General features: G+C 47.4%; 1 protein-coding gene across 10 annotated transcripts in view; it reads right to left on the bottom strand.

The window, feature by feature from the left end:
- The window catches only part of PPFIBP2 (PPFIA binding protein 2), a 142,945-nt gene that overhangs the window by 52,768 nt on the left and 64,444 nt on the right, over nt 1-25,733 (bottom strand). For 8 of the 10 annotated variants that reach the window (XM_032853377.1, XM_032853374.1, XM_032853376.1 and 5 more), the window contains exons 4-5: nt 9,088-9,180; nt 5,064-5,177 (exon numbers count right to left, since the gene is read on the bottom strand). In XM_032853377.1, coding sequence (XP_032709268.1) covers nt 5,064-5,177; nt 9,088-9,180 — 207 coding nt within the window. Of the gene's footprint in view, nt 1-5,063; nt 5,178-9,087; nt 9,181-24,822; nt 25,033-25,733 lie in introns of those variants that run through there. The other 2 variants (XM_032853383.1, XM_032853385.1) reach the window with 2 other exon arrangements.

Genomic DNA, 25,733 nt, shown 5'->3' with positions numbered 1-25,733 from the left:
GCCAAAATCTGTCTATCCACACCTTACCTAAATGGCAGCCAAGACAATGAGGTTGTCTAAAACCTGGGACTCCAGGTCGGGTGGTAGGACTGAAATTGAGGCTGGTGTCCTTTAACATTACCCCAAAGCGGGAGTGTGTCCTCACAAGGAGGTTTGCATCCTTTCTTCCTCCCCATATGGCTCCCCTAGCCTGTTTCCTTTTTGACACTGATCCTCTTTTCTGCTCGACACTGACTACATCTGTAAATGGCTAGTCCCTGGAAAGCACTCCATTTCACTGCCAGCTCTGTGTAAAGTCTATTAACCACTACATTGCATCAGCTTCTTCCTTAAGGTCATCATCCTCTGGAGAAAGGTTAGAGGCTGAGGAGTGTGCTGGGCAGGACTCTAGAGGCCACTTTAGAAAAAGCCACCAGGGACCTCACTGCATCAGCAGGCCATGGAGAACCTGCCCTGTAACACAGATTTTGTTGCTAGTCTGAGCTAGTTATGACAAGGAGACTGCTGCTTCATGTCTGTGTTCCTGGGGTGCTAACTCTGGAAAGCCCAGAGCGCAACCCTCAGAGACACTGCTAGGCAATGCCTTGATCTGCTTAGGAAAGAGAAGGCGAAGGTCAGCCCCTAGGCCCAGACTACCCAGACCTGGGAAAACAAATCCAGTCTGTGGTCTCTCTAAGACCCATTTACAGATTTCTTGGAAAATGACTCTTTCTAATGGAGAAGGTTCCCTGGGAAATTCATACCTGTTCAGTGAGTCTGAGACCATACCTGAGTAAGTGCTTCCAAGAGGCAGTCCCCAAAGATGCTCACAGCTGCACCCAGAATCTTGCAGAGGGCTGCAGACAAGGATTTGCCCTCAGATGGGTCCATCATCTAAGTGCTGCTCACATGAACCAGCCCTGGTTTGGTCTGTTTAACCCCAAGGTCTTCACGCTCCCTCCCTCTGGAGACCAGATGGATTAATGCATAGAAAAAGACAGATGGGAACTGAGAGATCAACACCCAGCAGGGGTGGGTGGAGGAGTGTGCGGCTTACAAGTTGGATGAGGTGCTAACTCTCTCCGATCTTGGGCTCCTGGAGGGAGGGGAACAAACAGCTGTGGGGAGATGTGGCTTGTGGGGTTGCTGAAGCCTATGTGAGTAAGCACAGGGCTGGGGCTATGGTGGTTGGGTTTGGGTTCTGAAAGTCCCACAAGCGCTCTAGCCAGTGGAGAGGGTGGAGTCTAGAGCAGGGGTTGCCGATTAGAAGTCTGTGGGCCCAATTTGGCCTGTAGGTATGCAGGATGTGGTTCACATGTAGGATTCTCCCCCCTCATTTAAATTAGTTGCCAGTGTTTTTAAAATAGAAAGACTTATCTTTAAGTCTGGATTTCCAGGGAAGCTTGGGTGGCTCAGTCGGTCAAGCCGCTGCCTTCAGTTCAAGTCATGATCCCAGGATCCTGCGAGCAACTGAGTCTTGCATCAGGCTCCTTGCTCATCGTGGAGTCTACTTCTCTCTCTGCCTCTGCCTGCCCCTCTATCTGCTTGTGCGCATGCGCGCTCTCTCTCTCTCTCTCTGACAAATAAATAAATAAAATCTTAAAAAAATCTAGATTCCCAGCCTTTTGTGAAAAATGAGAGTATCTAACAGCACTAGGCCTACATGGGCAGTCAGCTCCAAGCAAGTAGCGGCTGCCTCTGGCAGACAAGGCCACTCCGTGCACTGGAGAAGTGTGACCAGGAACAGAGTCCCCAAGGGTGTCAGTGTCAATAGGCAGTTCAGAAGGCTCCTCACTGACTGAGAAAGGACCTTGTTCAGAGCCCTTTGGGCCGTGGAGCAAGAGGCTGGGCTTGGCTCAGGGCAGGAACAGTCTCTGAGGGCTGGCAAAAAGAGGCAACTGTTTGCCTCCCTTCTCTGCCTCAGGGCTGGGAGTCCTTTCTGTTCCTATCACCAGAAGCCAAGAGCCCTGCAGTCCAGGATCTGCCCACCCCTAGTTCCCAGGACACGTGTGTAATGGGGTCCCAGCCATCCACAGCTCTGCCTCAGCACTGTGGAGAGTTAGGTGCCTTTTCAAAGAGCACCAAGCGTATCTCAGGAAAGGGTCAGCATGTGCAGCAGAATGTTCAACAGGGGATTTGGAGTGAAGAACTCAAACATCTCCAGCCCAGGTGCCACCAAGCCCAGCAGACACATGAGTGGGAGCTGAGGCTCAAATGGGTCCTATGACCAGAACCCAGAATGTGCCAAAAGTGAGTGTTCCACACTCCCTTCATTTTATCCTTGAAAGATGGAAAGAACACAGGGAAAGTGATGAGCATAAAAATAACTTGGTTTAGGGGTGCCTGGGTGGCTCAGTTAGCTAAGCGTCTGCCTTCAGCTCAGGTCATGATCCCATGGTCCTGGGATTGAGCCCCATATAGGGGCTCTCTACTCAGTGGGGAGTCTGCTTCTCCTTCTCCCTCTGCCCCTCCCCCCTGCTTGTGTGTGCATACGCGTGCTCTCTCTCTCTCAAGTAAATAAATAAAATTTAAAAAATAATAATAACTTTGGTTAGTTCAGGAAGATCTTTAAACCTGAGAGGTGACAAATAAGACCTACTGCACTTCAAAATCTACCGGGCCACATCATCCAGCTCTGGCACACACAAACCCCATGCCTGGAACCTCACTCATAACACAAAAAAGATTTAGAATAAATAAGAAATCAAAGGTATCTGAGCTTAAGACTTTTTCAAAAGTCTAAAATCCAGTCTGTGAGCTGATGCTTAGAAGGACAAGACAGCCTGCCCAGGCGGTGCTGGGACTAACATCAGGTACCCTGGCACAGAGACTCTGACAGGGGGGCAGAATCTTGAAGAGCAGCCAGGACGGGTGGTCAGGTAGTACAGGCACCACACGCAGCCATTCTCTGACCCCTGACTATGTGGCTACCCACCAGGCACTGCCTTCCTGAAACATCAACCTTCTGACATCTTCCTGGCACGTTTGCCTTCCACATTCAAATCTTCTTGGTCTCTGCCTGGGGTTCTGTAACACTTTATCACCCATCTCCCTCATCCCCATCTCAAATCCACAGCTTGCACGGCCTTGACAATCTAGCAGGCTCTCCCATCACTCTTTGTGAAAATGCTTTCCCACCATTAGAGATCTTTCCATCAGGCTATTTTCTTTCCTGGCCTTCAAAAGAAAGATACTGCTTGAAAAAATAAACTCAATTCAACTCCTACTGAGATTGAGATTTTCAGGGAAGGATGAGCAAGAGAAATGCATGCAATTTAAATAGAAAAATCAGGGGGCGGCTGGGTGGCTCAGAGGGTTAAGCCTTTGCCTTTGGCTCAGGTCATGATCTCAGGGTTTTGGGGTTGAGCCCCAGGCTCTCTGTTCAGTGGGGAGCCTGCTTCCCCCTCTCTCTCTGCCTGCCTCTCTGCCTAGTTGTGATCTCTCTATGTCAAATAAATAAATAAAATCTTAAAAAAAAAGAAAAATCAAACAGAGCCAAGAATGTGGTAACTTATTAATCAGAGTTGAAAAGAAAGCAAACTAGAGAGCAAACAGCTTCTGAGTTGTTGGAACTAGTTTTTTTTTTTTTTTTTTTTTAAGACATCTGCATAGAAATACTAACTTTTCTTAAAAAGTTCTTCAAATGCACTCAAAACTAAGAAATACATGGGAACCAAAACATTTATTCTAAGACCAAATGTCAAACTCAAATCTTGTGTTCATTATCATTCAACCAAGAAAAGACTTGAACGCTGATCGTGACAATAAAAAATGTTAAGAGCTTTGGAGGAAAGATTGAAAGCAGTTATCCGACTGAACCCGTTCATGTTAAGGGACTGTCATTCTTTAAATAATTAATGAGCACTTCTATGTGCCAAGTACTACAGCAGGAGTTACAAAGCATAAACCATGACTGAAGTTTATGTGTCCATTTCCCAAAATAACTGAAAATGCAAGAATGATTCAAGGACATCAGACTGATCACCTTGATAACTCTCACAAAATTTCTAATTAGCTTCTCAACAGTTTCTGAAAAGACTGAATAAAAATTCAACACCCCTTCCTAAAAACAGCAACTCATCATTTTAAATAGGGTAAAACTACTTGAAAGTAGAAAAACGATTATCATACTTTGAGCTAAAAAAAAGCTTCTAAGTGATAGTAAAGAAAATAATACAGCAAGATTTAAAAATGGAAAAAACTTCACGCTGATTGGAAGCCTAACAAAATCAGAGGACTAAACTCTACCTGTGGTGTGAACAGGGCTTTGTAAATTATACGCACATCTGATGACAACAAGGACCAAAAGGAAACAAGGCACTGAAGAGATTTATTTGAATGGTATGAGAACAGGTCAATTTTTCATTTTGATAACCATTAGATAACATTAACATATTCTTTATGAATTAAGTCCTATCAAAAAAGATTACACAGAGTGGGAGGGCAAGAGTGAAATGGGAAGAAGCAGGAGAAAAGCTAACGGGGCGGGGGGGCTGGGTGGCTCAGTTGACTAGGCATCTGCCTTAGGCTCAGGTCATCACGGTCCCAAAGGGCCTGGGATCCAGCCCTACATCCTTCTGCTCAGCAGGAAGCCCACTTCTCCCTCTCCCTGCCTTCTGCTTGTGCTCTCTCTCGCTATCTCCCTCTCTCCAATAAATAAAACCTTAAAAGAAAAAAAAAAGAAAAAGAAAAAGAAAGAAGCGAACTGCCTTTCTAAAATCTCAGATGTCACCCACTGTGAAGCTGTGCCTTGAGAAGAGAAGGGTGACTTTGCCCCTGAACCCCAACCCTGGGAGAAAGTGCCACCTGGGAATCTGTCTAACCTGCCCAACAGGTTATTCCTCTCAGGCCAGTCCTTCCCTCCCTCTCCTCCCCTGCAACTCTCAGTTCCTGGCTGGTTTCACCTGCTGTATAAACACCGCACATGGAGCAGCCCAGCCCAGCCCACCTCCGGGCAGGATGGGGAAGTAAGCAGTGAGCGAGGTGACCTGGACACAGAAAGGGACTTTACCACAGGAGCTGCTTTAGAACCTGAGGCTTGCGCACGCGCATGCGCCCCCGCCCTCCGCGCCCCGCCCCCTTACCTGCTGAAGCATCTCTTCAGCAGCATTGAGTTTCACCTGGTGTCCTTCCAGACACACTTCCAGGTCCCGGATCTTCTCTCCTTGGGCTTCCACTTGGTCTGTGAGGACACTCACCTGTCCCAAGAAATAAAGCAATGCTGGAGGAGCAGAGACGGCTCACCTGGGGCTGTGAGACCAGGCTGCCGATCCTTACGTAAAGATGGCTTTCCTTTTTGGCAGGCGGCGCGTCACGGGTGGAGGAGTGAGGGTTCTGGATGAAGAAAACTCCAGCTGCCTTCCTACCTCGCCACTGCCTCACTGACGCTGCCGCGTTTCCCTGCTCTTGAGGCACTCGAGAGAGAAACACCCGGCGGTCACGGTCACGCGCGCTGCCTCCGGGCTGGCCTCCTGCTCCTCAGCCGGCTCACCGAGCTCACTCAGTCTGGACCTCCAGGCATATCTCGGCTGGCTTGCCAGGGCTCCTGCCACCTCGCGTGGAAGGGCAAGCCAAGCTCCTGGGGAGACTAGCCAATGACCTTCCCTCTCTCTTCTGGGTGTGATGACTGCTCAGCTACCAGGCGGGGCTTCTGAAGCAATTAAGGAATGTGGGATGTAAAGGGCATGTATTAGCACTGACAGAACTTGGCTCCGGGGAGGTGTTTGTGCCTCACAGGCCAAAACCTGACTCTAAGTCATAACACACACCAGCCCCACGGCACATACAGCGGCAGGAAAGTCCTCCACCTAAAAAATCACACAGAATATCTATTGGAATTAGTAAAAATCCACTTTTATCAGTCACTGAAGTTATGCCCTCAATACATACCTAGAGGATTTCCATAGCTTGCTCTCAGCAAACTGCTCCAGGATCCTCCTTTTTATTAAAAAGGCGCCTCAGAGCAGGAAGATGAAGAAAGAGAATGAGTGGCCTCCCCAAACAGAGAAATCAATGACCGGTAAACTGAGATCCTTTCCACACTTCGGGTTTTTAACCAGTGGTGGAGTCGTGGCCATTTACATATAGATTATCCTAAGCGATTTCTCAGTCTGTAATGATAGCTGGAGTGTGAAGGAGTTACTCACTTCTGTTTGAACAGACTATCAATCATAAAGCTCACTTTACAGGGAAGAAATCTACTAATGCCACTTTAAGCCTTTCTTTTTCATATTCCCACATGATTAAAGAATGACTGGAACATATTCCTGAAGTTGGTAAGTAGTGTGCTAATATTCCAGGTACAGTCCCCAAAACAGGCACCTTCTGTCATTTTGGGCCCATGTGAAACACAAACCTTTGTGGTGGAGTGTTCAATCCTCGTGACCCAACACTATCAGCAGTCCTGGCCTTTTTAAACTACCAACCCTACCTTCAAAAGGGTACAGATTCTTTGGGGTGGCCTTTCAAATCTCCCTGGGTTCCAGAGTTTCTGTTTGGGAGGGATGTGTGATGGTTAATCTGATTATGAGGATTAACACATATTGTCCGAACCAAACCTCAGAGTCATGTGCTGGGGTTCCCGGAGGAATGATCTGAGGTCTCCTGCGCTCCATAGCCTGAAGAGCTCGGCTGTGCATGACTCAGGATATACAGGGCTACAGTGTCCTCACAAAACTGAATACTCAGAAGGACTATGGAGAGGCCCAGAAAATTGGGAAAAATGTATAAAGATCCTAGAATGTGACCTTTACTCAATAAAAGGAAATACATTTTGAGTCCCTACTACATGCTAGCCATAATTTTAGGCATTGGAGGGAATATAGAGATGTGGTAAAAAAGGAAGGGGGTGAAAAGCCTTACCTTAAAAAATTACATTCTCATGAAGATAGAAAAGATTCTGGTTTTAGTACACATGCTGCTGAAGTGAGCACAGAAGATTTGGGGTTCCTTTTTAATTTACTCTGAAAACAAAGTATTTTGTTATGTGTGATTTGCCTTGCTCCTCTACGAGTAGACCCAGGAAAACATTCTGGACCAAGTGCTTCAATTAATTCATTCTGGCTAAGCTGCCTTATAAGTGAAGCAAGAGGTTCTACCAAGTTGAGGGGCCTAGCAGCTCCATGGAGGCCCACTACAAAACAGAGTGATCACCTAAAAGCAGCTCTGAAAGTCTGGTCACAAGCTCCTGGAACAGAAACCACAAGGATCCACCTCTGACTTCCATGATTAGCAGGTTCCCAATTGTGTTAGGACTGTTGCAATAAGGATTATCTAAGGAGTCAGGATGTTTTAAAACAAACAAACAAACAAACAAACAAAAAACTGTGAATGTCAAAGAGAACATTATCACACAGGACTCCTTTATTAAATTAAATTCCTTTAAAAAGGAACATGTTAGTTTCGCCATGAAGGTTCCCGTTTTAAAAGTCTGCGAGATCACCCTGTTTGCTGTAAAAATTTAAACCGGACACTCTGATTAATCATGTCATTGGGATGGACTTTCAAGTTATACACATCCCTCAAGATACATGCGATATAAGGTGCCATATAACCCAGCCCCTCCTACCTCTCTGAAGGCAGATCCCTACCAGACTTCTTCATGGTCATAAACTCCAGCCACAAAGACCCTCACTTGCTCCTTCCTACACACCAAGCACTGTCCTCGCTCAGGGTGTGCGCTGGACAGACTACCTCCTCTGTCTGGAATGTGCTTCTCCAGGCATCTGCAGGGCTCCCTCCCTAGCCTCCTTCAGGACTCCCCCTTTCAGGGAGGTCTCCTCTGACTACACAATCCTCACCTTACTTTCTTTTTCTCCATAGTATTTATCACTGCCAGAAACATTTTACGTATTGGTTTATTGTATATACTTGAACCCATACACATGTACCTAGACACACACAGACACAGACACAGACACAGACACACAAGCTCTGTAAGAACAGGGAGCTGGTTTATTTTTGTCTCCACTGCAACCCTAGCACCTAAAACCCGTGTCTGCCAAGGGGTGAGTACTCAAATCTTTTTTAATGAACAAATTATGGAGAAAAAAATCCCCCAAAATGCAAAATTATGTAATTGTATATTTGGTATGAGCTTAATTTTTTAAAAATGGGGCAGGACAGGAAAAAAATGTCAAGGAAGAAAGGTCAAAATGTTAAAACTCTTTTTGACTTTCCAAAGTTCCTAAAATAATCATTTATTACTCTTAGATTCATAAAACGAAGTAGAAAGGTGAAATAGAAGGAAAAAAGCCAAACATATGGTAGCCTCTTCATTCCAGTGCTCTAAGCTAAAGCCCACAGCCTGCGGAGGGTTCCAGAACCCTACCTGCCCCCTGTCCTGTTTCTCTACTACCCTTTAAAAGCTTTTTAATGAGTGAAGATTGGAACAGTCATCTTCTTATTCTCCAAATCAATAATCACAGTGTCTGACAGTGAACAAATGCTAGATTTACACATCTGAGAGCTAAGACGTGGAGAACCGCTACCACAGAGACATACCTCACGTAAGAAGGCTCAATGTTCTGTCCTGCCAGAGAACCTGAGTCTTCAGAACAGAAAATGTTCCTTGACTATCTTTCTCCATAAAAAGTTTTGGAGTTCCTCTCTTTGAAGCAAGAAAGTCTTCAAAGACTCATGAGCCCATGTTACTAGCCCCAGGGGACTTGGCCTCAAAGGGATCAGTCTGCATCCAGCTCCAGATGATTTGGGTCTGATCCAGTTAGCATCCACCCTATGTCCGTATCACTCATGGCTGGTTTATTAGAGCCAGGAAGACACATCTTATCTCCCTTACAAGGCTTCTAGGCTCCTAAAGGACAGGGCCTCATTCATCAGCCTGGCCACAGAGCTCCCAGTGTATAGAAGAAGTGGGTGCTCAAACAGTACAAGATGAATAAATGAATGCATTCACAGCCCGAAGGCCAACTCCAGCTGAGCTGTGGCTTCAGTTACCTTCTGCTTTGTTTCAGGAAGAGTCTTTTTAAAACACACACTTTCAAAGAGAATAGATCCAACAGAAAAAACCTCTTGTGCCTCCCTCCCACTCAGGGTATGTACAGAGCTGGAGGTAACAAGAAAAGCTGTTTCCCACGAAAGCGGACCCACCTGTAAAATGAGGGACTCCTTATCTCCTTCTAGACGTGCCAAACGTTCCTGGTACGTTTCATTATTAGCAGCACCTTGGTGATTTACCTGGGACTAAAAGGGGGGAAAAAAAAACTATGTACTTAAAAGGCTGGAAAAACATCTTCCCAGTTTCCAAATGAAGTATGCAATTTGTGAGGACAGTTTCGCTGGTTACATGTGCAAAACCACCCACCTAAACAGGAAACCACAGGATTTCAAAACTACTATAAGGAGGACCACTGATAGGTGTGCCTTGAACGCTGGCCACACCAGCCCCTGGATGACCTCACCCTTGGCCAGGAAGGCCTCGATGGAACTCCAGACCCAGTGGTGCTGCACTTGACTGGGCATGTCGGGTTGCGTCTGGTGGAGGAGGAGGCCCAGTCCGCCAGAGGCCCCAAAGGCGAGGAGTCTACTCTTCGAGGAGGCCCAGGAACTGGTACAATCGCCAAGGAACTATGTGGGAACCAGTCCCGCACAGATCTTGGTCTCTCCTGACTTAGTCCCACGCCAGCGTTCTCCAGAGCCGAGGCTCTGCTCACAGCACGGAGGCCCATCTGGAGCACTGTGGGGAACATGGAGGATGGGGGACCCAGCGGCAAGGCATGCAGTGTGTTTGCTTGTCTCAGCTCCAACACTGCAGGAAAAGGTGAAAATATCCGAGAAGAACCCAAGTGACAGTCAGAGGGACCTCAAAGAGCTAACAGGAAACGAAATATCCAGAAGCTGGAAAACAGATGAGCGGGAGAAGCTGTGAACTGGCAGATGGTGGGGCGGGGGGGTGGGGGGCGGAGCAGGATTTATAAAATGCTCTGAGCAAGAGACGGGAGGCTGCAGGCATTTTTTGGGTGTGTCTGACCTGGTTGCAGGCAGGGAGGAGGGAAAGAGGTGGCTGCCAATGGTCCTGAATTGGCCTAATGCCATCCACACTCCCTCCATGCTTAATGGAAGGCCGAAACCCAGAGGCCCAGAGTAGGCCATTCAGGGGTTTGGCAACCTGAAAAAGCAGGTCTTATTGCTAAATGGGTAAGTGACAATCGTCATAATCTGGGCTGGTCCAGAGGAGTAAATGCTCTGAGGTTTATGAGGCAGTATCCTCCATTCCAAAGGCAAATCATGGTTGTGCAAAGGAGTGGGTCGGAGAAGAACCCAGGCACAGAGGCCTGGAGGTGGCCCCCTTCTGAGTCCATTTCCCTACATATCGACCTTCAGAATGGGCTTGCCAAGGGCACTCCTTCCTTCCCTTGTCCCACCCCTTCCCCAGTGCACACCAGGTAAGGGCAGGGGCAGAGCCCGTCCTAGTCCTGAGACAGAAACAGGGACTAAGAAATAGGCACCACATTCAAGGCCTGGCACGTCACTTGATAGAGAATCACGGGCTGCTGGAGGTGCAGGGGGAGGGCGGGCCCGGGGGCCAGTTCCCAGGGCGGCTGTGCCAGGCCACAGTGCTCACTGCCCTGGGCTCCAGCCACTCTCTAGTCTGCATCTTGTTCATTGTTATGGAAACTCTTTCATACCATAGACAAAGGGCCTTCACAATCACAAATGACTTCTTTGTGAGGATGGCAGTTTATTGTTGTGACATTAATTCTGCTCCTCACTCAGTCAAACTCAGATGAGTAAGCGAGGATGTAATTATCACCCATGTTTTCTCAGACCCTCAAAGGAGAGGAAAATAATTGCTAACAGCAGGTCAAGAGCTTCCTTGTGGAACAACTAACACGGTGATGAAAAAAGGACCCAGGCCCCCAGGGGAAGCCGTGCCTGTCCGGGCCCCAGGACCACAGTCAGCACGTGTAAGGGGCCGCCCAGCACTGCTGGCTGCCACTTTTCCATGGGTAGTCACGGAGAGAAGCCCAAAGGGAAGACTCCTGGCACAAGACTCCAGCAAGTCACCACATCGCTGTGCCTCAGGCAAATGGCACCCAGTACGTCCCTCATGTTACAGGTCTACCCGTACAGTCACCCAGAGACACAGCTATTTTTACTAATTGACCCCAAATCAAGTTGATATCGTAAGCTCAGTTAATACACAAATGCATGCCATTAGGGTCTCTAACAGATGCTAGACCGTAGTTTAAAAAAAAAAATCTGGATCTACTCTAGCAGCCAGAGGAAAAAGCAAAGCACAGTGAGTTACAAGATGCCCAGATCAATACAGTGAATAAAGTCAAAATGATGGCCTAGGAGAAATGTAACTAGTCCTACAGAAAGGACAGACTTCAAAGTTTTCAGAGAGAGACTCTATGCAGTGGCGTAGACATCCAACATCTATGATGCTAACCTCACAGTAAACGGAGCCCAGCAGAACTCATTGCTTTCTTGGGATGTCCTCTAAATAGGTGAAAGGTTAATGGATCGTCTGGGCCAAAGGCACAAGAAATTCATCGGAGACCAATCCAATGTGGAGATACACAGCAAGCTCCTATGTAGTGCTCGACATCGCCAGGTACCATTTCGAGCACTTTACATGCCTTAACTCTTTTAATATTTCCCATAAGCCTGTGAGAGGAGTACTATTTTGATTCCATTTTGCAGATAAAGGAACCGAGGCACAAAGTGTAAGAACAAGGCATAAACGGTATTTTGCCTAAGTGACTACGTACTAAATTAGTAAGTTTTCTGTTACGGCTTAATTGAAGATATATATAATTAATTGAGGATAATATATAAAAATTTATATATTGGGATTGTATGAAAATTCACTTAAAATAAGGTTTGAAAACGCTGTCTGAACCTAAGTGTCCATTAATAAAGGAGTGGCTGGGACACCTAGGTAGCACAGTGGGTTAAGTCTCTGTCTTCAGCTCAGGTCATGATCTCAGGGTCCTGGGATGAAGCCCTGCATCAGGCTCTCTGCTTGGTGGGGGGCCTGCTTCACCCCCCTTTCTCTGCCTGCCTCTCTGTCTACTTGTGATCTCTGTCAAATAAATAAATAAAATCTTAAAAAAAAATAAAGCAGTACAAAATAAACAATGGTTCATCCACATTATGGATAGTTTGTGACGTTCCAAAACATGAATATAAGACATACTGGATAGTGAAAATAGCAAGATCCAAAGAATCATACAAAGTGACATTAGAAAAAAATACTGTGGGGCTCCACGCATGTATGACATATGAATGAAAATAAACTGACCCAGTGTCTGGAAGGCTACATAGCAACTATAATAGTGCTCTCTCCTGAGGAAGTGTCTGGGCTATGGAAAGCTGGGGATGGGAGGTTTGGTCAAGGTGGGCTTTTATTTCAACCATAACAATTTTTGTAAGAAGCTCAAATATTTTCTTGATAAATAAAATACACTTTAAAATCTAGAAGCACTGTTTGAGTACCAACAATGTTGTTTCCTGGTACTTTCTTCCTCCTACAGCAGCCTGAAGGACACACCCTCTCCCAGCAGGCACGCTGCCCCGTAGGACAGTGTGCCTGGCACAAAGCACCTCTCTTGCCCCAAATCGCTACTTGAGAGTAACAGAGCACCTTCCCCTCTTGTTCATTCTACCAAAATCACCACTGAAATGGAGACAATGTCCCAAAACACAAGTCTGCAGAATCACCATCCTATACTTTTCCTGACAGATCTTTGCAATCTAGGTAAGACTGATACCTTGAAAACTGCAGTCCTGTAGAAAGGCACAGACCAGGATTAAACACCATCTCCACTGAGCACAGAGCCATGAAAAGGATTGTTTTAGAATAACCTTGTTGAATGCCAACACTCCTCAGCTGAAGGTGAGGATTTCATTAGGGGAGAAAAGGCACGTGGTTATGAAAATATCATTCCAATGACTCTCAAACAAAAAGAGTTGAGACCCAGCTCAGTTTTGTCCTACTTTAAAAAGAGCTTTTATTTGTCTAAGGATATACTGTATATCCCCTAACTATAACAGTGAAATCACAATAGAAGGCTCAGATCAATTTGGGGATTGTACGTCTGGACCCCAAGTGATCCCCAGGTTTGGGAGTCTATGAAATTCTTGTCCACGTTCTCTAGGAGGTAAATCAGTGATAGAGTGGCTGCCCAGCTCTCCACGCGTGAGATCAGACTGGGAGACTCATGCTGGCATTTCACTGAAGGAAACCAGTCAAGTCAAATTCTGAAGGGTGCTATGTGCTGAATTTCTATTCCTCCACACTCTGCACGGCAGGGAAATGTAAATGAGAATTCTACCCTGTTCTGCTCTTTTGAGGATGCTCATCCCACTGATGAATAAAAATGACTTTTTATTTATATTTAACTAATGAGGTTAGCCTCTAGGCTAGACCTAATAGATTACTGATGTACCAGGTAGGATATACATCTATCTGATGTTCTCTCCTGTTTTGATGGTTACTTCTACAGATGTGACAGAAGAAAAATGGATCTTCTCATTCAAATTTTCTATGGTCAGAGCTGTTCCTCCATCTATAACCAATGTCAGTTTACCTGATATATTGCGTGGGGCCAAGAGATACTGTGTGGAACCCAGGGATCTGTGTGCTCTGTGGAGGTGGAATGGCCACTACAGATGAACATTTCCATGTCCTCTTGCATCTTGACCAAAGAATGCCACAGTGGAACAAGCTCCCTCTCTCGTATCACAGAACTGAATGGATGGGGAGGCCTTCTTATACATATGTTGTCAGTAATAGGGAAACTTCAGCCTAGATTACTGAAGCCAAGCCACCTTTTCTTTTATCAAAGCTGTGTTCTCAAGAGTCTGGGAAATCCATTCTCTAAAACCCAGAACTCTTGAAGGCAAATAGAAGACACAGGCCATAACGGTCAGATCAAGGTCTTCCTGAGGTCTTGGCAGTAATGTTTCTGTGAGTCCTCGGGAAGAGAGAAAACACAGCATCTTGACTCTTGCAAGGCAAGCCTGGCAGCTCCAGCAAATGACAGTCTAGCGCGGAGCTATTTTTCTAAGCCTTTCTTAAGTGGAAAAGAAAGGCTTAGGATGGTGGAGCAGCCATGCAGGGTGTTCTGTGGTTGGGGTCATGAGTTGGTCATGAGAGTTAATCAGCCTTGTGAAAAGGAGAGCCAGGAGAGGATGGAGGACTGTGTGTCGAGGAAGAAGAGTACTGGCTAGCCAGATTCTAGCATGAACAGTCTCTACAGAAAGAGTGGTCTGGGCCAAATAAGGACACTAGCCTAAACTGGGCTGAGTCCTGCCTCTATCTCTCCCACAGGTTGGTGAAGAAGTTTACTCTTGGTAAGTTCCTCATGCACTGAGAGCTGACTGCCAGCAGACTCAAGAAATAAAGCAGGCTTTCTCTCTCTTGAGGGACACTGAATTTTAATTAGGTATGAGATTATCCAGGGACATTTAAAGCCCCCCAAAGAACTATCATTAGTTGTAAAAACCAAACCAAACAAAAAGCCTCCAGACAATTTTCCCCTTGCTTTCTTGCTCGGGATGGGGGTGGGGAGGTGGAGATGAAGACCAATACGAAGAACTCTTCTGAACCCTGGAATCTCCTGTCTGTCTGTCCAGAACAGGCCGGATCATCACGTTTACTGCAACTACATGGCACAAGTGAGGGCTGCCACCTTCTTAGAGATACTCTCACCCCTCCCAGCACCTGATCCCAGCATGGATGTGTGGATCCTTCCTCTGAAATTTTAAACTTGGGATAGAAAATGGAAATGGTTGTGTAGAAGGTTCTCAGGTTTGATCAGGTTTGTCATTAGCAATGTCCTCGTTCATGGGAAGACGTGGGTTTGCAAGAAGACTCCACTAAGAAGCCAACATGCGTAGAAACACAAACAAGAGCCAAGAAGGAGACCAGTGGCATTTTCACCTCTGGCTCATGTGGTCTCAAGGCAGCAAATGCATTTCTGCCCTTCCTGTTGGTTGCCTCTAATCTGCAGTGGTTCAAACCGAGTTTCTGCTGCCAGAATCCAAAATCCAAAATCCCTGGCCCATGCATTTATCTCAAAGGGTGATAAAGCAACCGAGCAAAACTTCTTGGGCAACAAGAAAGAATTCCTGCTATCTGGAGAGAATACAGTTACAAAGTTACAAAGAAATTCTGCCTACTGTTGATTTTCTGAACTGGCAGCTGAAGAAAGAATGGTCAGTTCTGAGCCAACTGTAGTTAAAACCAGGATCCTCGCTGAGGGCCAACAGGGATCTACTCTGTGGCACAGAGCGTGTCTGTATGGGATATACTGGGATAAAAATGGCACCCAGTCTCCTTCATGTGGGAAATGGAGGACTTCTCTCCCCGACCTGTTAGCCTCCATGATTCTCCATGTAGAGCAAGAAGGTTAAGGCAGGGAATGTTACAAGATGCATGAGGCCCATGGGTATCCACTGGGCATGCATGGTGGGGGATGGTTGGGGGGGAGATACAAAAATAAGTGAAAACACAACAATAAACAGGAAGGTTAAGGAGGGCTAAGAGGATGAATGGGAAATGAAATGAAGGGTGATAAGAACATGAAACCACCTAACCACCATTTAAGAAGCTATGTTGAAAGATGGACCTGTCTTACATAGCTGGACAAATGTGGAGTCTAGGAGTGGGAGGCCAAGAACTTCGGGTCCCCTACACCCACCCTTTGCCCAGCTGGAATTCAAGGCAGGGGATCCCTGGAGACTCTGCTGTGGGGCTTTCATATGCAAATACAGAATTCCTACAGCTTCCTGCCACACAGGTAGGACATCTGCAGAAGGACAGCCAGGAATGGCTAGGAGGTAGGGTTATACTAACCACGTGTGATCTCAGCTAGAATTCCTTATTTTGGGCCTTCCCAGCTTTTAAATGGAGAAAGTTCTACCTCACAGAGCAATCAATGCAGAGGGTCAGTTAGGTCATTAATCACAAAAATGTGTGGGAATACAAGTACAGGATGTTTTTTGTAGAGGGATGCGCTACTATTTCCAGTTTCTGAATGACTGTGGAAATATGGAAATCATTTAAACGGCATTGTTTAAGCCAAAAGACCAAAGTACAGTTGGAAGCAGTTCCTCCCTTATACTGACAGTTTTAATTAACTCACTTTTTTTGTGCAAGAAAACAAAAAGGCAATGTTTTTGATCAGGACACCTATGAAGTATCTGTAAAGATCTGTACAAACAGCCCAAGGAACAATAAACAAAATATTTTTAGGCTGGGAGGGAAAAAAAATGCCTAAGTGACAACATAGAACCCACTGCTACCTAAGAATTCTGGAATCATGCTTGTGGAGTAAACAGCAGAGGACGTGTTCATTTTTCCATTGTCCCAGAAAAGATGCCCATGTTTTGAGTCAGATCTACAGGACCACATTTTTTCCTTCTTGATGAGCATTTTATTAATGCTCTAAGTAGTATGTGCTACATACATTATAAACGAGCACAATGAGAATTTCAAGAGCTAATTAATTACCAATCATAAAACTCGAATTTTTTATTTCTGTTCCAATCTGGAAGTCAAGTCCAATTGAAGTTAAACATGAGCGTGTCAGCCACATCACCCCTGGCGGCTTCCTCAGAGCCATCACCCTCTGACTCTGGTGGCTGCTTAGATTCCATGACGCTTGCTCACTCTTGGCCTGGGCCCTCCATTGTAGCTTGGCCAAGGGATAGCCATGTTAGGTCTCTGTGGAGTTCTGGATGGAGTGCTTAATGCCAAGGCCAGGAGCCATGCAGAAACCCCAGGAGGGTTCATCCACAGTCTGGCTAGCCTCTGCCCTCCACGCATGCTCTTGTCCACTCTCAGGGACGTGGGGTGGGCCACTTCTGCAGCATTCCCCTGTCCAGTACATGCTAGAGGACCCTCTGGTTAGCACCTCACTTCTCTGAACATAGGGAAAGGCCTGGTTCCAGAAGAGTCAAGTGGGGCAGACAAGAGGTCACATGGGGGGTATCATTTGGTATGCAAGCAGGGGGTGTGGGAAAGGCCCAAGGCAATCGGCTCCCCAGTGCTGCTACCTTGGTGTCCAAGACACAACTGCCCTCCCTTTTTTGATATCAAGATCTACAGTCTTCACTAGGTAAAGTCCTATTTCCTTCAGTGCTTCTAAGAAGCTGTGAATTCCAGTTCCTTCAGGACCCTGGCCACAGTTCATATACTGTCCCAACTGGTCAGATCATTTTATAGGAGGGTCCCTTGCTTGTAAATACATGGAGATTTTGAACAATGAGCCAGGGTAAGCCCTGGTCTTAGGTAAGTCTTGGGATGGCTTCCCCTTCTTCAGTCATTAAAAACGTAGATGATGTGTGTTTTTAGGGGAAGAAGAAAACAAGAGAAAATGTGTAGTATTTCCAAGCTGCCTGGTCAAGGGGATTTTTATCAAATCCAGAAAACCAATTTCAAGTGAGCCATGGCTGCCAGGCATAGGGGAGATGTCACAGTTGCTAAGGCTAGACTTCAAGCTCAGAAGTACCACTCACATACCAAACTTCTTAGAAACGTGAAAAATGCAGACCTTAAAAATAAGGGGACCAGGGGCACCTGGGTGGTTCAGTGGGTTAAAGCCTCTGCCTTTGGCTCACATCATGATCCCAGGGTCCTAGGATCCAGCCCCACGTTGGGCTCTCTGCTGGGCTGGGAGCCTGCTTCCCTTAATCTCTCTTTCTGCCTGCCTCTCTGCCTACTTGTGATCCCTGTCTGTCAAATAAATAAATAAATAAAAATCTTAAGAAAAAAATAATAAGGGGAATATATATATATATATATATATATATATATATATATATATATATATCGGTGACTCACAGAAGCTATACTCAATCCCTGTTACATAGTTTAGGTTCTGTATCGGGGAACCTAGCAGTATGAACAATGGAAGTGCTTGTAAATAGGAAAATCTCCCTAGATTTTTTGGTTTAGGGAGTTATAGGGTTTTCTGGCAGCGCTTATAAAAACAACTGTTCCCAGGACCCATTCCACCTTTTCTAGGCAAAGGATAGTCAAGCCAGTTTACTATCCTTAGCACAGAGTTGAAAGAAGTTTCTTACAAATGCAGTATGAGTGGAGTGCAATCAGATCCTTAACCACTAGGAGTCCAATGAGAGACACCTATCCTGACCCTGACCTCTTTATACCTTCCACCTCTTGGTTTCAATTATATATCAGAGTTGCTATATATTATATGTAAGTGTTGCTAGTAGAACTGTCAAATGATCTAAATGACCACCTTTAGGGGAAAGCAAAGCCAAGTTCGTAAGTAGTGAACAGTTTGGTTGACTAAAGTACGTGTAATCACTTGTTCTTCCTTTATCTATTCAGTGACTCAATTCTTCCCAAATACCTACTAGGTGCTGCTCTGTGCTGAATAAATGATTCAGTCCTTACCCTCAAAAAGCTCGGCAGTCTGACCCTGAGATATGATAAATACAGTCAGAGAATAAGCCAGCAGCAGTAGCACAGGAGAGGAGGAATCAATTATACCCTCAGGGGAGAAGAGGCTTTATGGTAAACCAGCTTTGAAAGCTCCAAGGGGGGGCACCTGGGTGACTCAGTGGGTTAAAGCCTCTGCCTTCAGCTCAGGTCATGATCTCAGGGTCCTGGGATCAAGCCCCACATCGGGCTCTCTGCTCAGCAGGGAGCCTGCTTCCTCCTCTCTCTCTCTGCCTTCCTCTCTGCCTACTTTTGATCTCTGTGTGTCAAATAAATAAATCAAATATTTAAAAGAAAGAAAGAAAGAAAGAAAGCTACAAGGGAATCTCCCCAGGAGAATGGAAGAACAGCGTCTCTGGAAAGTCTTCCCAATACAGAAAGTCATCCATAAAACCATGATAATCACTACCCTTCAGACACTCTGGCTTCCCAGACTAACACAGAAAACAAAAGATACCATGAAGACCATCACTGAGAAGCTCCCTAGTCAAGGAGCTGGTGTGATATACATGAAGGTTCCTAACATCCTAAGGAAGATCTGGAATGAAAGGAATGCATTTGGTTTACCAAGGTCTTGTTCCTAAATTATAGCCTTGGATAAGCTTTGTCCCTGCTAAATTCTCCTGACAAGGTGGCTGGATCCGTAAGGAACCTACAGTGCTGGGCTGCAGGAGAACCGGTATCTTTAAGTGTGCTGGTATCTTGTGAAGGGAGGATATGAAGACCAGGAAGAGAGTACAAACAGGAGGTTCTCTGAGTGGCTCACTTTCCTCATCTTGCCAATACCAACAGACACACTAGCTCCTTGGTATTAAAAGCATTTTTGGGGACAGAGGGGCAGCATCGGGTGCTGGGGTTGGGGTGGAGAGGGTGCTGTGACTGGAGACATTAGAAGTAAATGCCCAGTGCCTCCTCCTGCTGAGGGGCCAGTAGTCAAATCAGCATGAGAGAAAGATCCATAGGTGAAAAACATGGGATTAGGTAGAGGGCCAAAGTGAGGAACGGGTCCTTGGGACACAAGAGTCCCAAATTGGAATGAATTCCGAGGAAATGGATAGGAAAGGTTGTTTAGGAACAGGAGGCAGGAAGAACATTCTAGAAGGAATGTGAGAGAGGTCAAGAGGGACAAAGCCAGTGCACAGTGGGGTTGGGAGCAGTCAGGAAAGAGCAGAGATAATGAGTTTTCAGTCTAGTCTTCCAAGATTCCTGATGGTTAAAGGCAGGCAAGTTATTATGCAGTGTGGAGGCAAGTAGAGGGTCAAAGACAGTCTTGATTTATTTTTCGCTAAGAATGAAGGAAAAGCATATTCTGCCAAGGATAGGGACGAGCAGGCGGGGCTGTGATTTAGAGGAACAAGAGGCAGCAGAACCAGACTGGGTCAGGAGGACAGGATCCTGAGACAGCCTTGGCCCATGAAACAGAAGTTGAAAATGTTGGCTGTGAACATAGTTACATTTTGTGGTGAAGGGGAGGGAAGAGGAGAGCTTCATCTATGGGTGGCATCACCTCCCACCGCCCCTTCAGTGAAGTAGGTGGTGACATCAGTTGAGAAGGGAGCCTAAGGCTGGGGACAGATGGAAAGGTGTGAAAGGGCTGACACAGAGGACTGGAGAGGGAAGAATGAAGGGAGGAGTCCGGGATCCCCAAGCCCGGCTGCCAGCCTGCTGCCAGCCTGCTACCAACGGCTGCATTGTTCTGACGTGTCCACAAGCTATTTAGCAAATGGCTCTGCTATGATGTCACCTTGTTAAACCCTGCTGGGAAAGAGGCCTGGGGGCCTCTCCAAGAGGCTGACAGACAGGAGTCACAGGTGCCAGAGGTCAGAGATGGTGGAATTCTAGCTCCTCAATTACACTGAGGGACAGGATGCTTGGGCACGTTGGGTACATTGGCTAAAGACAGGAGGTACCTAGAGGAAACTGGAAACTGCTAGAACCCTTGCGTAGGCATACCTGCTGCTAACCTCCTCGTGGTCTTGAAAACCTCTCCACCCAGAAGCACGGTGGGGCAAAGGATGCCAGTGATGATCCTGATCATCACTGCCATAACAAACGCTTACAATGCATTTTCTAAGCACTTTACATATATCAAATTATTTATCCATATTTTACTATCAAGGAGACTTACTCCCGGGGGTCAAATCAGTCATCCATGGTCACACGGAGCAGAGACATGAGCCTAAGGAGCTTGATCCAGGATCTGTGCTGTCACCCAATAGGAATGGCTTTCAGAGGCCGCTGCCTGTGTCTCCCCCTTGCACTGCAGTCCAACCTGAGTGCGAGGCAAGTCAAGGTCTGGAGCCAGGATACCTGTGCGCCTCTTTGTCCTCACAGCTCTGCTGGCCCAGGCTACCGGATCAACCATTTGAGTACCAGAGGACACAAAATAAAAGTCTCACATTCGCAGCTTGAGTTTATTCCACATTCTACTACAGAACCCAAGTTCACTGTATAGGGGATCCACAGTAATTCCTTTTTCTTTGTGACTTTGGCCTGGAAGTTGGCTTAAACACTGAATGTGCTAGCAGCCAGCAAGAGTATGAAGATGCTGATGGTGGTGGGATTTCTGTCCCTGGGAAAATAAGCTCAGCTCAGAGGGCAGTGGGTGGGCCCCACAGACCCTGCCTGGGGCTATTTTTAGAGACTCTTTCCTGACCATCCTGGGTTGGATCCAGTGATCTCAAAGCAGGGTAGGTGTGTGTGAGTCGTTTGTGAGTCAGTAAGGAACCAGACAACTGAAGGGCAAAGGCCTTCTGGATGCTTGCAGCAGATTACCCTATCTCTGGATTCTGTTCTATTGGAGAGGGAGCTGGAGGAGCAGCTCTGCTCAGCCTTCACTCAGTAGCCACAGCCAAGCTGGCCAGAGCCAGAGGTTGCTGGGGCCTCTGGCTACTCCCCGTGGGCCAGGTCACAGCTGCCTCTTTCAGGTCTTCAGTTTGAGACCTCAACAGGGCATGCAGCAAGTGGGGGAGAGCCAGAGGAAAGGATGGCATAGCACGTGCCGCTGGAGAGAACCCAACTGGTCCTGCCGTTCTCCCTTCGGTTCCCATCTCCCTCACAACGGTCAGTAGCAGTTCACAGGTACAGCGATTCTTTGCATAGGCATGTTCCTAGGCAAAGCATTCTGTAGATGTTAGCTAACTTGACTCACACAACACCTGTATGCAGCAGGTACTATACCCTCCTCATTTCAGAGAGGAAGAAATCCAGGGCTGATCACGTAGCTAGTAAGTGTGGCAAAGCCAAGATTCCAGTGCAGGCCTTACTTCAAACCACATGTTCTTAATTATAATAGTAGACAGTATCCCATCCCCCAAAGGCCACAGAACAAGTTCCCTTTTTCTGAGCCAATGCTTTCCTGCTCCTCGGTGCCTCCTTGCCCACAGGCATCTCCCCCCATTGTCCCCAAATTCAAAGACTTGGCCTTGCTCTGAGACCCTGCCCTCCCACGCTGGTCTTAAGTGCAAGGGCTTCTAGCTTGTACACCAGATCACCCCTCATCCATCTCTTCTAGAGTCTCCCCTTCTGCATGGGAAAATGAAGGAGATAGTGTTTGCACCTTCAAAACTCCAGGCCTAGAGAAACCTGCTCTCCAAGCCACTTCGGCTGGAGGACGAGCGGGAGAAGGGAGGTATGAGCCCCGCAGACAGGAGGTACTGAAGACCTGCAGCCAAGGAGCCCATGGCAGGGATGGGGTCAGCAGAGGACTGCTGGCAAACGAGAGCCTTGATAGAGTCAGATGAAGTGGGTGGCAACGAGGACGACATTGGATATAAGCTTAGAAAATGGAGGGAGCTCACGCCGGAGCTCAGAGTAGATATAAAGGATGAGATTCAAAAGGTAAGTTGAGGGCGCCTGGGTGGCTCAGTTGGTTAAGCAACTGCCTTCAGCTCAGGTGAAGCGACTGTCTTCAGCTCAGGTCATGATCCCGGAGTCCCGGGATTGAGTCCCACATTGGGCTCCCAGCTCCGCAGGGAGTCTGCTTCTCCCTCTGACCCTCTCATGCTCTTACTTGCTCTCTCCCAAATAAATAAATAAAATATTTTTTTTAAAAGGTAAGTTGAGGCTGGGTTGCAAAAACTCTCAAAGGTCAAGCAGGCAGCTGATCTTGGGCTTTCATTCCTAGACTACAGGCAAGTCCTGGGGTCTTAGGACCAGGGTCACAGGATAAAGGGATTTTTTAAAGAGGATTTAAAAGAGAAGAATTTGGCAGTAGTGTTTCAGGTACAGATACTCTGATTATTCTTCCCAGGTCATACCCAATACTTTGTGCTTTGTTTCTAATGATCATTAACATTCTAAAAGTAGAAGAAAACTATCTTTTTTGCTAGGAGTCATCCCAGCGGTTTCTGAGGTCTCCTTGCTTTGAGTGTCCCTCATCTGACTTGCATTGTGCACAGGAGCCAGCGTGGCCAGCCTGGGTCTCAGGACAAGCTGCCCGCCTGAATCGCAGCACGTGTGCAATCAGTTCCTCTATGGACAGAACTTGGGCACGAGGTGTGGAGTTCAAGCCAGTTCAAGCACCGATAGTCCCACATGCATCACAGCTGGAAGACCTCCTGATTTAAAAGCTTCATTTGGAGCTAGGAAAACAGACTCAGTGATGGGAAATGCACTTCTCACCTATTTTCCCCCAGATTCTCCTGTGAAGATTTTCGGATGCTTGAGACAATGGACACAAACCTTTGCCAAAATGTCTGGTCCCCTCAGCGCGCTCTCTGCTGGCCACAGTGCCCCCATCCCAAAGCTGGGCAGGGGCTGAGCACAGTCAGGATTTCAGCTGGGTTCTAAACCAATAGTTTTCTACATATTTGGCAAAAGAGGGGAGGAAGGAGAACTGGACTGGGAGACAGAAAGCAGGGTCCAAGGCCAGGCTGCACCATGAGGAGTTCTAACATTAACAAGCATGAGGTCCTCAGCCTCTCCCGGGCTTTGTTAAATGGAGGGTTAAATGGACTCGCCAGTGGCTCCTGGCGAGTCCCCAAAGCTCTAGTTTTGTTCAGCTGCCTTACTTTCACCACACGCTTGCCATATACCACATCACAGCAAGAGTAATTTTCTTAAAATACAAACTGGATCCCCCCATGTGTGCCAGGTCACTCCCAGTCCACAAGTCCCCCATCACACAAAGCACGTTCCCCCACAAGCCTTATCATCTGCTGCCCTGAGTGACTGGACATCGGCCAGCTCCCCCATCATGGAGCTTACTCCAGCTTTCTCTCAATCTTGAAGCTTGCCCAACTCCCTCCTGCTTTAGGACCTTTATACACTCTGGCCTCTTTGCCTGGAATGTTCTTCCCTCCACTTTCCACCTGACTTGCTCCTCTCTTCAGGTCTCAGTGAAGCGTTCCTTGCTCGGAGGGCTCCCTGATCACTCCTCCTCACTCGTTCCTCCTCCTCGATGGTGCCTAGAAACAGCTCCCTCTCCTCTCTGCGCTTAATTTGTAACTTCAGCTTTATCTGCTGGGATGGTAACCTCAGCCTGCCACATCGGATGGCGGCTCCCCAAGAGCAGAGACGGATTCCACTTTGCTCGCCCAGTACCCCCGTCTCTATAAATATTTGCTCACGCGCGCCGCAGAGCGTGCACACAAAAGCCAGCATCCCCTCGTCTGGGGGTGGCGATTGGGGGCCTTAGGAGCTGGACACGTCCTGTCCCTCCCCGGTTACAATGTCCAATCTCTTATCTGTCAGCTGTTTTGCCCTTCCTGCTGCTGAGAAACACTCAGCCTCCATGTGAAAATAAAATGGACAACCATCTTGACCGGTTTAAAGATGATCGCGAAGGAGGAAAGAGCCCGAGTTCGGCGAGTATGGATGGTACTCCAGCCCCAACATTCATTTCATTCATTCGTTCGTGGCTCACACCACACGCTTGAGCTCATCCCCTAAAGAAAGGGCATAAACAACTTGCAACCCAAACCCCTGGCTTCAGAGCGGTCAGAAGAGAACTCCCCAAGAGCCTTCCTCCGGAAACACAGACGCTGTCCTGGCTGACAGCAGCTAACACTCGGCCTCAGATAACATCAGAGCAGAGACGTTCCGAGGCTGAATCTGAAAGGCAGCAGCTTCCTCTGCGTCCTCAGACCCAAAGGCAGTGGGACACTTTTCTCTGGTCACAGCGTTTGGAGCCTCCAACTGTTTAAGCGCCCGAGTTAAACTAACGAACTTTCTTCACCCCTCCGTGCCTTTCTGCACAGAGGCTCATTCACCAGAATGTCAGTGGAGGAACAAAGACAGCTGACTGTTTTCTCCCCTAGTGCCTATAATTAGATTCTCATGGAGAACTTGGCCACCACAGGGCTTTGCTGGACAAATACTACCCCTGCCCCCCCACCCCTCAGCATCTCTCTAGCCCTTATCTCCCGGGAGACCCACTCTCTCCAAAGGAGCCAGTCACTTACCCTCTTCAGCCACGCAAAATGCTTGTAAACATCAATGTCCCCATCCATGCTGGGCACCCATGTCAGCAGTTAGATTCCTTGGTGGAAAAAGCCCTTTTTTCTGGCTAGAGACCAAATTCTCTCCTCTTCCTTGCTTCTGCCCCCTCCCCCTCGGGACGTCAAGCTGTGTTCAAGTTTCCCCACTTCCCTGGCCCATGTCCTTCAGCCTTTCCCTAAACAGTTTCAGATACACAACGGCTCAGACCAGACCGTGCTGCTCCAGTGTCCTCCCCCTCCGCCCCCAGACACACGCAGGCACCAGCTCTGGGATTCAGAGCCTGAGCAGCAATCAAACCTCGAAAAAAGGTAGGGGAAAAAGACAGACTTGGACAGGAGTTGTAAACATACACACACACACACACACACGAACATTTTTTTTTGGTGATAATACCAGAGCCTGCCAGAGGGAAACAGTCCTGAAGAAAATTCCTCGTCTGGCTTCCCCTTTCTGCAGTGGCTGGAACTCATTACCGAGAGACCCCGATTTCCTGTCTCTGCTCCACTCTGCATTTACCCACAGGCTCCCAGCTGCTCTCGGTTTATTTGGGACTGGGGAGAAGACTAAAAATAAGTGCTGCTCTTGGAGGAGCTGCTGGTTCCCACACACAGCCTGACCCCCATCCCGAAGCCCACGCCTACCCCTTTTCCAGGCGGGTGTCGGCCTGGGCCCTGAGGAAAGCCGTTTTTTCCCAAAAAAGAACACATTCAGAACCAGCTCCGGTCTGGGTGGCTGGCCCGCTGGGTGTCTGCTGTCTTTGGCACTGGTGGCACTGTCTGCCAGGGGCGAATTGCTACTCCCCAGGAGACATTTGACAGTGAGGGAGTTTGGCCTGGGGGTTCTGTCAGCCGCCCATACAGCCAGGCCTTCCTGG

This window comes from Lontra canadensis, unplaced genomic scaffold (genome assembly GCF_010015895.1).
Source record: "Lontra canadensis isolate GAN:19392208 unplaced genomic scaffold, GSC_riverotter_1.0 scaffold7, whole genome shotgun sequence".
NCBI classification, from domain to species: Eukaryota; Metazoa; Chordata; class Mammalia; order Carnivora; family Mustelidae; genus Lontra; species Lontra canadensis.
Note: the sequence above shows the minus strand (reverse complement) of the source record. Positions and strands in the feature narration are given on the sequence as shown.